The following is a 12999-nucleotide window of genomic DNA, read 5'->3' as shown; positions in this document are numbered from 1 at the left end:
CTTGTGATATAAAATTTCTATCTTGGAAAACCGCCCTTCTAGTGGCAATAACTTCTGCTAAGCGGGTTTCAGAGCTTCAGGCTCTCTGTTCTACTCCTCCTTATTTGATTTTTCATAAAGACAGAGTTTCCCTCAGATTGAATCCCTCCTTTTTGCCTAAGGTAGCATCCCCTTTATGCATTCAGCAATCCTTGGAGCTCCCTGTTTTCTTTCCAAATTTTTCTAATAGAGCAGAATATACCTTCCACCAGTTGGATGTTCACAGGCAACTGCGTTTTTACTTAGATAGGACCAGTCAGACACGAAAATCTAACCAGCTGTTTGTATCCTTTGCGGAGAATAGGTTAGGTCTACCAGTTGCCAAAACCACCATAGCCAAATGGATTAAGGATTGCATCTCCTTCATTTATTCCCAGTCAGGCAGAGAGTTACCTTTCCCACTCAAGGCTCATTCTACCAGGGCTATGGCCACCTCTGTAGCTTTTCACTCCAAAGTTTCAATAGATGATATTTGTGCGGCTGCTACTTGGTCTTCTCCGCACACCTTCATTTCTCATTATAAGGCTGATGTGGCTTCCTGAGGCAGAGCTTCCTTTGGTTCCGCAGTTCTCAGGAGTGTGTTCCAATGAGCCACCCAGGATTTAGGTGCTAGGGACGCTGTCCCATCTGTTATGAATGTAGGCGAGATAGGATCCCATTACATCTTTGAGTTATGTACTTACCATACCCACCCTCCTTCCCCCTACCTTTTGGATTTGGAGGAAATATTGCTCTTGCTGAGCTCTTCTCTTGAAGGGCTATAGTTGGTTACAGTTATTGGTATGTTTTTCTGTACCTGTATGAATGTATGAAAGCGAACAAGCAAGATCTGGGGAAGCAGGTGTGGTGCATTCTGGGATAAGGGGAAGCCCAGCCAATGAGAGACTTCGTTGTAGTGTATAGTGGCAGAGTCGGAGCCGATCCCCATCTGTTATTAATGTAGGCGAGATGGATCCCATACATCCGAAGTTATGGTAAGTACATAACTAAAAGTTATCATAGCTCGTAGAATTTTTCTCAAACAATTCTTTTAAATCAGAACCTCTGCTGTTAATAAACATGGTAGCTATTCCTAATGTATCTTTAATTTCTTGAGTAAAAGCACTATCCCACACAGCGTTCATGATATTCCTTACTTTTGCCCCTTTTGGGTTAAACTCCATAACCTTGCCAGAGGAATAATTTTGTCTGGGGTTGTCCTTAACAGAAGTGTTGACATTATCTTGTTTTCTGTTGTTATCCATAAGGATGGTCATACAATCACACAATCTTCTCCTCTCAGTCTCTGTACTATAAAGTAATTCCATCGGATATCCTCTATTCCTAAACATATCCATCATATGTGTAATTTCAACACTATACTGTGTAACCTACAGACTGCTAAGAAGTGACCAGTGTCTGGCATACAAGACATCCTCTGATGCAGTACTGATGGATTTACTGAATATCAGCAACTCAGATGGCATCAGAAACATTCGGTCTAGGGATGTAAACCTCTTCTGTAACATCAGCAGAACAGTTTGCAGGGGCAGGTGTATCTCACAGAGGATACAGCTTCTTTAGAACAGACTCCCGATCCACATAAAATAAAGTTCATCACTGTCCATATTCAAATGCAACTTGAATCTGTGGATGGTAAAACAGAACATTTATGCCAGGACTGCTCCATGTACTACTAATGGACTGAAAGAGCTCCTAAATTCTCTAACCTATGCATGTGTCCTCTCATATTATCTATGGTATGAACCCAGTTATTTTTATTAGAAGTAATATATAATTATCAGCTGTGAGATGGGTAAGACTGATCTCTAACCAAATAGGATAGGAAAGATTAATTTGAGCACAAAAAGGGAAATTGGCCTCTTAAAAAGGCCAAAAGGGCAGCTAACCTAGTACTTACCTGTGAACTGATTAACCTATAAACCCAGAAATAGAGAAGTTATTGCACATATATGTCCTTATATACATGCTTTTGAATTGCAGGAGGGCCTGGAACTTTGGACAACTTTTTATTAAGAGTATAGAGCTGGAATTTGCTAGAGGTAATATTGAGTAGGGTGGACCCTGTCTAAAAAGCGCACTGTGGGAGTATCACGTGCTGTAGCCAGAATGCAAAAAAAGCCTCTATATGTGAGTGTAGATCATCTTTTGCAAAACAGGAAGAGCTATTAATCATCCAAGCAGACACGTACTGTATCACACTGGAGTGATACCAGCTACTAAGTTAGTTATCTTGCCCTTAAATTTTGACATCATTGTAGATGATGGCAAGATGGCACTCAAAGCCTCAATCTTTTTTTCCTCGTCTACGTTTCCACTTGGTGCAGAGTCTAAGGTCATTCACCACCAGGTCATAGTACTTGTCATGACGGAGGGATCTGAGTCCTTGCAGTATCCTGGCTTCTGGCTCCAGGACTGCTCTTACCCTCTTTTTTTCAGTCTTGTGAAAGTAGTTTCAGTGTGCTTCACAGTAGAGACACCAATTGCTATTATTGAAAAAGGCTTATTCAGGCCAAAACTGGTCTGCTTTCTTTTTTCCAGAATAAAAACTGGATTCCTCTTATTGTGCTGGCTGCTTGTGTGTGCATTTACGATAATTTTTTTGGCCTCTGCACTTGTGGAGCCTTGGTTGGTATGTTGACCAATTACTAGAACATCTTCTAGAGTAGATGCCTCTATCATTGGCTGTAAGGGTTTGTGGTGTGGGCATTTGTGACTTAATAAAATATGTGTAATGAGTGGTGATGTGTTGATGTAGAGGTTTGGCCTGATGGCTGAGTTTTCTTAGTTCTGCTGTTTAGAGGCTGGGAATGTGACTTACTAATCACCTTGGTGTTAAGTGTCATGGTGGTGGTGAGCTTGTGCGTCAGGCTTACTAAATGTGTAGTACTGTGAGAAGGAGGCCTCCAAAGTCATTAAGTGCTTACACCTCTCACAAATTGGGTCATCTCATGGCAACAGTAATTTAATGCAGTTTTGTAAGCACGAGCAGTTTGTACAGTGCCTGAGAACACCAGGTGCTATTACACTGGGTACAGAAGCGGTAAGAGTTTATTGCGATTCCATGTTAGTTAAAGTGCAAGTGTGCTTAATAATGCATGAATGTAGTACGTTTTTCTCTCAGTTGGGGCAGGAATTAAATTGCCGGTACTAGTAATCTTTATTTGTCTTTGTTTAGCCCAAAAGCATACAACTCCGCCAGAAACTGCAGTGTCACCCAGTGAAGCTCACCAAACTAATCTGTTAGCTGCCAAACTCAGTAAGGCATATGTCTCAGCAACAACATCCAGAAGAATTTAGTGCAGTAAATAGTACAAAACACTACATCGTACTTCAGATGAGCAATGCAGGCATGGGTGCTGCAAGTAATTTTAACAGTGCATCAGCTGAGAAGTAGAAGCATGGCTGTCAGAAGTTTTTTTAAAAAAATGCAATGTGAGAAACATTAGTGCAGCATGATAAAACAAAGTGGTGGTGTTTACAGTTACACAGAATGGTTACTTGACATAGTTGTAGAAACATATACATGGTTGTAAAATTAGGGAAACTAGTGTGCTTTTTGTATCTGTTGTTTAGCATTTATTAGGCATGTCTGTTGTTAAACTGATTTTTAAATGTACATTATTTCTCCATGGTTTTTATTTATTATTTCACTATATGCCGGGGCACTTTATTTTGAATAAAATTGCAGATATGCATATTAGATCATTAAAGTCAGTGTTTAATACTATCAGTGTGTACTAATAAAATTCTGTTTTCAATTGTAGGGCATTGGATGCAGCATATCAGCATGGTTACACAGTTAAATTTTCTGGAGTAGGGGTGGGGCCTCCTGGAACAGAAGAGAAAGGTTTCTGCACCCAGATAGGTCTCTTTACAAAGAAGGTTTTAAACACTGATGACAGACAAATATCTGACAAAAAGCAGCTTGGACACTTATACAAACCTGTAAGTACCTCCTGTCATTCTGAATGTTAGAGTTGATGCATGTCAAAAATGTCTTGTGGTTCTGAGATATTTGACTGCATGAGATTTAGAGATGAAATATTGTGCAAAGCAAGCCTCAGTACTGTATGCTATGAAAGTTGTACATTCAGGGACTCCTGCACAACAGGATCTGAATGTCACAATACCATATATATAGGGTTGTCACCTTTTAAATGGGCCAAAATGTGGCATGGGGGTGTGGCCAGTATGACACTGGACACACCCTGCGCTGTGACATCACCACAGGAGTGGTGAAGGAGATGTAGTTACGGGTACAACAGCTGGCTGGCTGGCTGCAGGAGTGGTTAGGTGGATGGCTGTTGGAGTGGCTAGCTGGCTGCTGGAATAGCTAATTGGCTGGTTGGCTGCTGGAGTGGCTAGCTGCTTGGTTGGCTGGCTGCTGGAGTGGTTAGCTGGTTGGCTTCTGGAGTTGCTAGCTGGATGGATGGATGAATGGCTGGATGGATAGCTGGCTGGCTACTGGAGTTGATAGTTGGCTGGTTGCTGGAGTGGTTAGCTGGATGGATGAATGGCTGACTGGCTGTATGGCTGGCTGCTGAAATGGCTAGCTGGATGGATAAATGGCTGGTTGGCTGCTGGAGTGGCTAGCTGGCTGGTTGGCTTCTGGAGTGGCTAGCTGGCTGGTTGGAGTGACTGGCTGGATGCTGGAGTAGCTTGCTGGCTGGCTGGATTGCTGTCTGGATGGCTGGCTTGGCTGGCTGGATGCTGGAGTAGCTTGCTGGCTGGCTGGATTGCTGTCTGGATGGCTGGCTTGGCTGGTAGGGAAAAAAAAGACAAATCTCAGTCTTACTATTGTGCAGCTGTAGAAGCTCTAAAAACAAACCTCTCTACAACTGCGATCCTTGTAGGGCTCTTCCTGCCCTGATCCCCTCCCTTCATGAATTGCAGCCATTTGTTGCATGATTTAAAACACCTGTACCTAACAGGAAATAGCTCTGCCTGCATGTCCGGGTTGGTGATGTAACTGAATTGCTGTGGAAAAGCCGGAAGTAATCAAAGCTTTTCTACTGTGATTCAGTGTGATCGAAAAGTCCTGCTGCTTTGCACCGCAAGCAACGGGATAATGTAGCTTAACCTGTGAGTGTCCCACTGGTAATGGGACGGGTGGCACCCTACATATATAAGGGCAAGCATTGCAATGTTTGGGCAGTTCAGAATAGATTTACAGCATAGAACAGACAGGCAGCTCTGGTAAGCACGCAGTTGACATCTGAGAAATAAAACAAAATACTGGTAAAGGTTAAGAAGTGAACAGGAATTTCATTTTACTGTATGCAAAAAAATGAAGCAGTGTCTGTCCCGAAAATTACAGACTTTGCCAAACCATATATACGTGCATAAGAAAGTAGTGGTTAAATGACTTTCTGTATATTAAGCTTTGTTTTGCAAAATGTTGAAGTATTTGTCTTCTGTCTTATTTGTTTTTAATAATTCTTTTCAGTTTCTGCTTCACCTTGTTTCTGTTTGCCTTTTTGTGAAATCTCACTTTTTTCTTTTCCATGTCTGTCTCGACATCTGTTATATCACAAAAGCTAGGACAGGTAGAAATTGTTTTAAGCTTGCTTAGTTTTTATATGTAAATAAACAAGAAAATCCCTCTCGCAGATTAGTTTTACATTTTTTTTTCTTATCACAAATAAGATTTTCTCTTTAATCAAAACCTGCGAATGCTACAAAAAGGAAAATATTTTCACCTTACTGTCCTGATTTTCTGTCAGTATTTGATTTGATTTTTTTTTTACACTGTAAAAGTGCATGCTATCTCCTTGTGGTGCCTGTTACAGCAGATTTGCATTACATACAATGTTTGGTTGAGTCACTAATTCTAACTATAGTGTTAAAATGTGAGTGCAGCATAAGCCAGTTTTGCCTGAGCAACACTGGGATCAGATTTATAGATTCATAAGTTCATAGAGTACTACTAGGCTAACTGCCCTTGTGGGCCATTTTAATCCTAGCCAATTACCCCATGTGAGAATCAAACCCTGCACCTTGTGTTTATAAGGTAAACATTTTAACCATTGTGCCAAGCCTTCTTGTGATCACACTTTGGCATTGAACTACAGTTACAGCATGAAAAGACCAACTTTTTCTAGTCTGACATTCAATTTTTCCTTAAAATGCTGCATCACAGATGGCGACTTAAAAATAAAATCAAAAGGAAGCAATATAATGAACAAATCAGGCTGATTTTGACAGTCAGAAGTAGGCAATCACTTGGAGATATATGAACAACTCAAGGAATTCTCATCCAGATGCTGCTTTGAAAAAAGAACTTTAATTGATGACATCTACCTTACAGGAACTATCTTTGAAGATGAATGGCTTTAAAATTGACTTAGAAAACCTCAAATTAAATTCTCCAAAACAGACTGATACTCTTAAGGAACTATTACAGCAACACCATATAAAAATAACAAATATAGAGACTTCTCTAAATGTCATTGAAGGGAGACTCAAAGAGGAAGAATTCCAAAAAGAATTTCTGCTTAAACAGAATACATGGCTGCTTAACAAAATAGATGACTTAGAAAACAGAGAAAGGAGAAACAACATAAGGATCTTTGGTCTGCCTGAAAACACCTAAGGAGAAGACATTATTCATTCTTAACGACCTGGATTCCTGAATTTTTAGACTTGAAAGAGGGACTTTCATTTGGAATTGAAAGGGCGCATAGAGCACTGAGGAAACCTGCTTCTAATTCAACAAATACTCCACCTAGAGCCATTGTTATAACATTTCTTTCATTTCTGGACAAGGAACTAATAATAAAATCTGCTTGGAGAAAATCACCCTTAAAATACAATCAGAGTTTGATATGGTTTGACAATGATTATTCTTCCAGAATACTAGAACAAATGAAAAATGTCTGGCCAATAATAAAACTGTTGAAAAATATGAAGGTAATGCTACTCAATACTAGAAATCTAAACCTCAAAATGCACTCTCTTGAGGCACTCCTAAAAATGGAGAACATCGATATCTGTGCAGTAACTGAGACCTGGTTCAACGCTCCAGAGAGCACCCCTGCAATACCAGGCTACAATTCTTACTACACTTTTCGGCCACAAAACCAAGACCGAAACACTAAAGGTGGAGGAGTGTCCATGTTCACCAAGGATATTCACACCTCCAGACTAGTTGCCCAACACAATACATCTGAAATTCTCCAGGTGCAACTAACCCTAGGTAAGACTGCAATCCAAATTGTAGCTTGCTACAGATCCCTCACCATGCCCCAAGATTCTCACTACACCTTTCTAAACATACTGGAAAATATTAAGATACAACCAAACATCCTAATACTGGGTGATTTCAACTACCCTGCCATTAATTGGGAAAACTACTCGGGTACCAACTCCTTTTCCCAACGGTTCTTGGAATTCATAAATTCCAACGCCCTGGATCAACTAATCTATTGTCCCACCAGGGGCTCCAATATCCTAGACCTGGTCATTACCAACATGGGAGATAGATGCTCCACACCAGTGGTCACCCCCTCATTTGTCAGGTCTGACCATAAGCAAATCACCTTTGACATCCACATCCCACCCCCACCCCCCAGTAAGGAAACCTTAAAAAACTTCTCCAAAGCCAACTTTGTGCTACTGAAGTCAGAAGTGACAAACTTCACAACACCCACGCAGACGGGATCTGGAAGTTCGGCTGCAGAATCCTACACTAAGGCACTGTATGAGCACATCCACTCGTGCATGAATCGTGCCATCCCAAATAGAACCAAGATGCTCTTCTCCAAAAAAAGAAAGCCAATCTGGTGGTCCCCTGCTATAAACTAACTATACAATACAAGGAAGAAACTGTTGCAGAAAAGAGGAAAATCCCAGGATGCAAAAAACTCCCTCACCAGCCTCAGTAAGAAGCTGATATCCCTCATAAAATCCTCAAAAGCTAGTTACGAAAATATAATTGCCACAGATTCCAAAGACAACCATAAGGCATTCTATAGTTATGTCAAGAATTTAAATGGCAATGCTCAGATCTGCTCTGAGCTACAACAGAATGGCATTAAATACACTGATCCCAAGGATATTGCCAATATCCTGGCAGATCGATTTAGTGCCAACGTCACACCCTCTCACCCCCTAAAGCGCCCATCTCAATACCAAAAGATTGCCAAATTCCGATAATCATGGCCACACAGGTAGAAACTGCACTCTCCAAAGCTAATAATACAGCATCCATGGGACCAGATGACATCCCAGGCTGTGTACTACATGAACTACAAAATGAAATTGTACCTCAACTAAGTGTCATGTTTAATCATAGCCTCACCTTAGGCTTCCTGCCCACTGAGTGGCGCACAACTACAGTTATCCCGCTCCACAAGGGAGGATCCGCCTTGGATCCCGGGAACTACCATCCCGTCAGTCTGACAAGCCTGATCTGCAAGGGCATGAAACACATTATCATGGAACTTATAAACAAAGACATTGGCAACCTTCAAACACTGGACCCCACCCAGTTTGGGTTTGTGAAGGGCCGATCTTGTCTCCCGAATCTGATTGACTTCTTCAAATCAGTCTCCAGAGCTGTGGACGAGGGTCAGGCGGCCCACACAGCCTATCTTGGACCTCGCCAAGGCCTTTGACACCACCCCCCACTCTGAAATCATAGATAAACTTACTAAGCTGGGCATAAATCCCTACGTCACTCGATGGGTTGCCAACTGGCTTACTGACATAATCCAGACTGTAAAAGTAGCTGACTACAAATCCAGCTCCAGACAAGTGGAGTACCTCAGGGTTCAGTACTGGGACCACTCTTGTTTGGCATCTACTTCTCTGATGTACAGGCCAACACTAAGGGACTCTGGCTAACAAGTTCGCAGATGACTGCAAACTGGGAGCCATTACTGAATCCCCAAATGATGTGGATATTCTACAAAAGGGCCTTACAGAAACAGATGCCTGGTGCCAGAGCCATGGGCTCAAGCTTAATGCCAAGAAATGTATAGTTATCCCCTTTGGAAAAAAAACATGTACCCATGAATTACCACATAGGTGGCAGGACACTAAACATCGAAAGTGTGATGAGAGACTTAGGGACACAGGTGGACAGTGGTCTCACTTTAGATAACCACATCACCACAACAGTCAGGAAATCCTTCTATGTGGCACACATCACTAAGGGCTTTTCATCCAGAAAAAGGGAGGTCATTGACCCACTGTACTCATCCCTCATTAGATCCATTATAGAGTATAATGCCCCGTTTGGTATGTACCTCCCAAGACATCTGCAACAGCTGGAAAGGCCACAGAAATACCTCACTAAAAGAATCACAGGCCTAAAGCAGATGCCATATGCTGACCGTCTAAAAAAACTCCAGCTATACTCTGTGGCATATCGTCTACTCAGAGGCGATCTCTGCTTAGCATACAAGGCCATGTCAAATCCTGAGTTGTTGGACATGCTCCACTTAAAGAAATCCCAATCCCTCAGAGCCACACGCACCAGGGATCTAAACCTTGTCATCACAATGAACAAAACATGCTGGAGGGATAGGTTCCTGACCTAGAGACTCCCCGCACTCTGGAATAGACTGCCCATACATGTCAAGCAGAGCACCTCATTGGCCCTCTTCAAAAGGAACCTTGATGATTGGATGGGAGATAGGAAATTCACCCCGGGGATCATGTCAGTCGCCCTGCTAGACAGGGGTCCAGAGAAATAAATATTGTGGGAAGAAATATCCAGGGAATTGTTATGGCTAGGCTTGCATAGGCCCTAGGGCTGACAGCCTAGTACCAACCTATGAAACAAAACAACATTAAAGCACAGCTGTCCTTTTCAGCCAAAATAAAATACTTTTTGCCAATGAGATGAGAACCTTTAATGACTTAGAAGAAGCTACTATATTCATCACAACAACAACATAGTGTCTATCCCAGAAGAAATGGGATGGATTGCCCCTACACTTAAAAGAATAAACAAAACAAATCCTTGAACTAATGCTAGAAAGAAGAAACAAAAAATTTATTTCAAGATAGCTGTCCCAAAAATAACTCTTACAACTGCATCTCTCAAAGTATCAACTTATATGGTACATCACTTGTCATCTGTTTTTATTTAAAAAAAGGAGGGTTTCTTAATCATTGATTTTGCTTATAATAAATTAAGTAATTAATTAATTAACTAATTCAACAAGGTACCATTCATCAGAGTTCAGACTCAAATGTAACAAATTAACATCAAATATAATACAGTAACAGTAGAGTGTTTTGAAAAAAAAAAACTGTCCTGGAGACTAATGCCTTCTTCAGTTAAAGTATGATTTAGACGTGTCATGTATATCCTGGTTAAATAATAGTAGCAAGCGTCATCATTATTCTGTCTAAATATAGTTAATATCAATTATGGCATATATTACTGCTACAAGTGTTGTTTGATCATTCCTGATATGATGTGCGTGGATGCAGCCGTGTCTGGCAGCTAGTATAAATGTCATTATTATTCTGCCTAAACATAGTTACTATCAATTATGGCAGGTATCATAGCTTTGAGTGCTGTTTGATTAAGCCTGACATGGTGTGTGTGGATGCAGCTGTGTCTGTCAGCTGTTGTGTTTTGCCATTTTTGTCTCCGGGAAGCTGTGGGTTGCGGCTTGTGATCAAGGTTTACCGATGTTTGTGTATTAGGAAGAGACATTTTGTATTTTAGCCTAGATCCAGGGGCAGGGGGTAGATAAAACTGTGATTTGGGATATTTTGGCAGAGAATAGTTTGTTTATACATCTGCTGAGTGAGAGGTGGGAAGGCTGAAAGAATGTGTTATCTTTTGTTGTGGTGGCTTGTTGGGAGGTTTTTTTTTTATCTGTTCTCCATTCTTTTCCTGGCTGCTGCCTCGCTGAAAGGGAGAAAATTTAGGCTTGAAGTTGCAGTGAAGTGAAGATTTGCTTCAGGTGCATCGCGAGCCTCTGGTATGCAGTACACAGACGGTCCCAGGTTGCTATGGTAATGGAGACAGAGTGAAGATAATGCTTAATGGTTCTGAGGAGCCTCCGAGATGATTCTTGGCAATGAAGTTTTTGGTTTAAAAAAAAAAAAAATATATATATATATATATATATATATATATATATATATATATATATAAAATAAAAGGGCTGTTTTAAATTACATGTACACATATTGATGGTCTCCCAACACTTAATTTAGCTCATTAAGTTGATTCTTGATTAAAAAAAAATAATAATAATAATAATAAGCGCAATTTTATATTTAAAACGTATTTTGGTCCAAACACATTAAGGACTTGCATAAAAGTGGAAGTCTGAGTTATTGTAAAAGACTAAGAGCACTTGATCTTGTGCTGTACCCTTTCAGTGGTCTGGGAGGTGAGCGTGCATGGACTTGTTGGGCATATGGGGATAGCGGATTCTAGGAGTGTTTGGGGTTGCTGGGAAGTGCTAGAGAGTCATCAGATTTCCTTCATGGAAATATCTGTGGGAATGGAAATTGTGTGTTGAGTGGTTCACTGGCAGAGTGGCCACTGCATGGAACAGGCTGGTAAAATGAGGACGGATATGTGTGTATGTAAGGATGGAAATATACTTACAACAAATAAGAAACTAGAAAGGTCTCATAATTTAAAGTCTATGGATTGTATAAACATGCTTGGAAGGAGCTAATAATAAGAGTAAGCATTACCGCTTGTGGTCTCTCAAATAACTAGGCAACAGCAAAAAGAAAAAAACACACACTATTTATGTAATGTATGATTTTAGTAAATCTAGACATAAAATATATAATTGTGAACAACGATAAAACTGATAGAAAATATCAAGAGCAACGCAATGAAGGGCATAGACAGCAACTTAAATGCAAATTCAAAAGTCCACAAATACGATACTCCAAAATGATGTAAAAATAGATTTAATAAAGTGCACAACGGTTAGCGCTTTCGCGGTTAGCTTCATCAGACCAAGACCAAACATTAAAATGCAGTTTAAATAACCCAAAAGGCGGGAAATTTCATTAAAAATTTAAAGTAAAATTGCACTGATAAAATCGAAAACAAAAAACTGACTTAGCTAATAGGCACACAAATAGCCATATACATGATGCCAAAGAATTACAAAGTGCATCTTAGATCTATACATATGAAATAGAAATAAGTGTATTATAAAATAAATACTATGCATCAAAAATATGTGAAAAGCATATATATGTAAAAACCACTACATACAATGAGGTAAAACAAACTGTATGTGAAAACATATGTAATCAAAGATACTGGCTGCATACCAAATATATGTCACTAATAATGAAATAGATGACATATAAAAGCTTATCTGTGGGACAACCGCAATCTCTCAACCTCTAATCTTCAAACGCCTCTTCTTTAAGTAAGGCTTAATAGGGACCCTTCCATTCAGACCTGGAGGCATATCTGACCTCAATCGAATGATCCAATCACTCTCCTTCGATTCGGTCAGATTAAATATATCGCCACCTCTGTTAGATATATGTATGATTTTAGTAAATCTAGACATAAAATATATAATTGTCATTTAAATTGAATCAGCCTGCTGAATTTAGATATTAAAGACAGGATTTAATGACATGGGCTTGTGTGTAATAACACTACTGTCTTAACTTGTCATAAATGACATACACTACATTGAACATCAAGGGGAAGCATGATGATTTTCTTATATAAGCAAACATGCATAACAAGTCATGTAATTGCTTTAACTTGAATTGCAGTTTTTGTAACCCATCTTGACCATATATAATACTTAGCCGGTTACTAAGGTAACTAATATTTTATACATAAAATCAAACTGACAAAGTGGTTCAAGAGAAACAATAGAAGCCTAAACTTGAAAAGTCACAGAATGTAACAATCATATTCTGAACAAGTAGTATTAAATTGACAATAGACACTCAGTTTAATAACATGGGCTTGTGTATAATAACTCTACTGTTTTA

General features: G+C 39.9%; 1 protein-coding gene across 2 annotated transcripts in view; it reads left to right on the top strand.

Moving 5' to 3' along the window:
• Positions 1-12999, top strand: part of HENMT1 (HEN methyltransferase 1) — a 1010665-nt gene that overhangs the window by 777433 nt on the left and 220233 nt on the right. For both annotated transcript variants that reach the window (XM_044086068.1, XM_044086067.1), the window contains exon 6: positions 3807-3987. In XM_044086068.1, the coding sequence (XP_043942003.1) occupies positions 3807-3987 (181 nt within the window). The remainder of the gene's footprint in view (positions 1-3806; positions 3988-12999) is intronic.

Source organism: Protopterus annectens, chromosome 10.part0 (genome assembly GCF_019279795.1).
Source record: "Protopterus annectens isolate FY-2018-M chromosome 10.part0, PAN1.0, whole genome shotgun sequence".
Taxonomy (NCBI): domain Eukaryota; kingdom Metazoa; phylum Chordata; order Ceratodontiformes; family Protopteridae; genus Protopterus; species Protopterus annectens.
The sequence above is the reverse complement of the archived record's forward strand: the minus strand, read 5'-3'. Positions and strand labels throughout refer to the sequence as shown.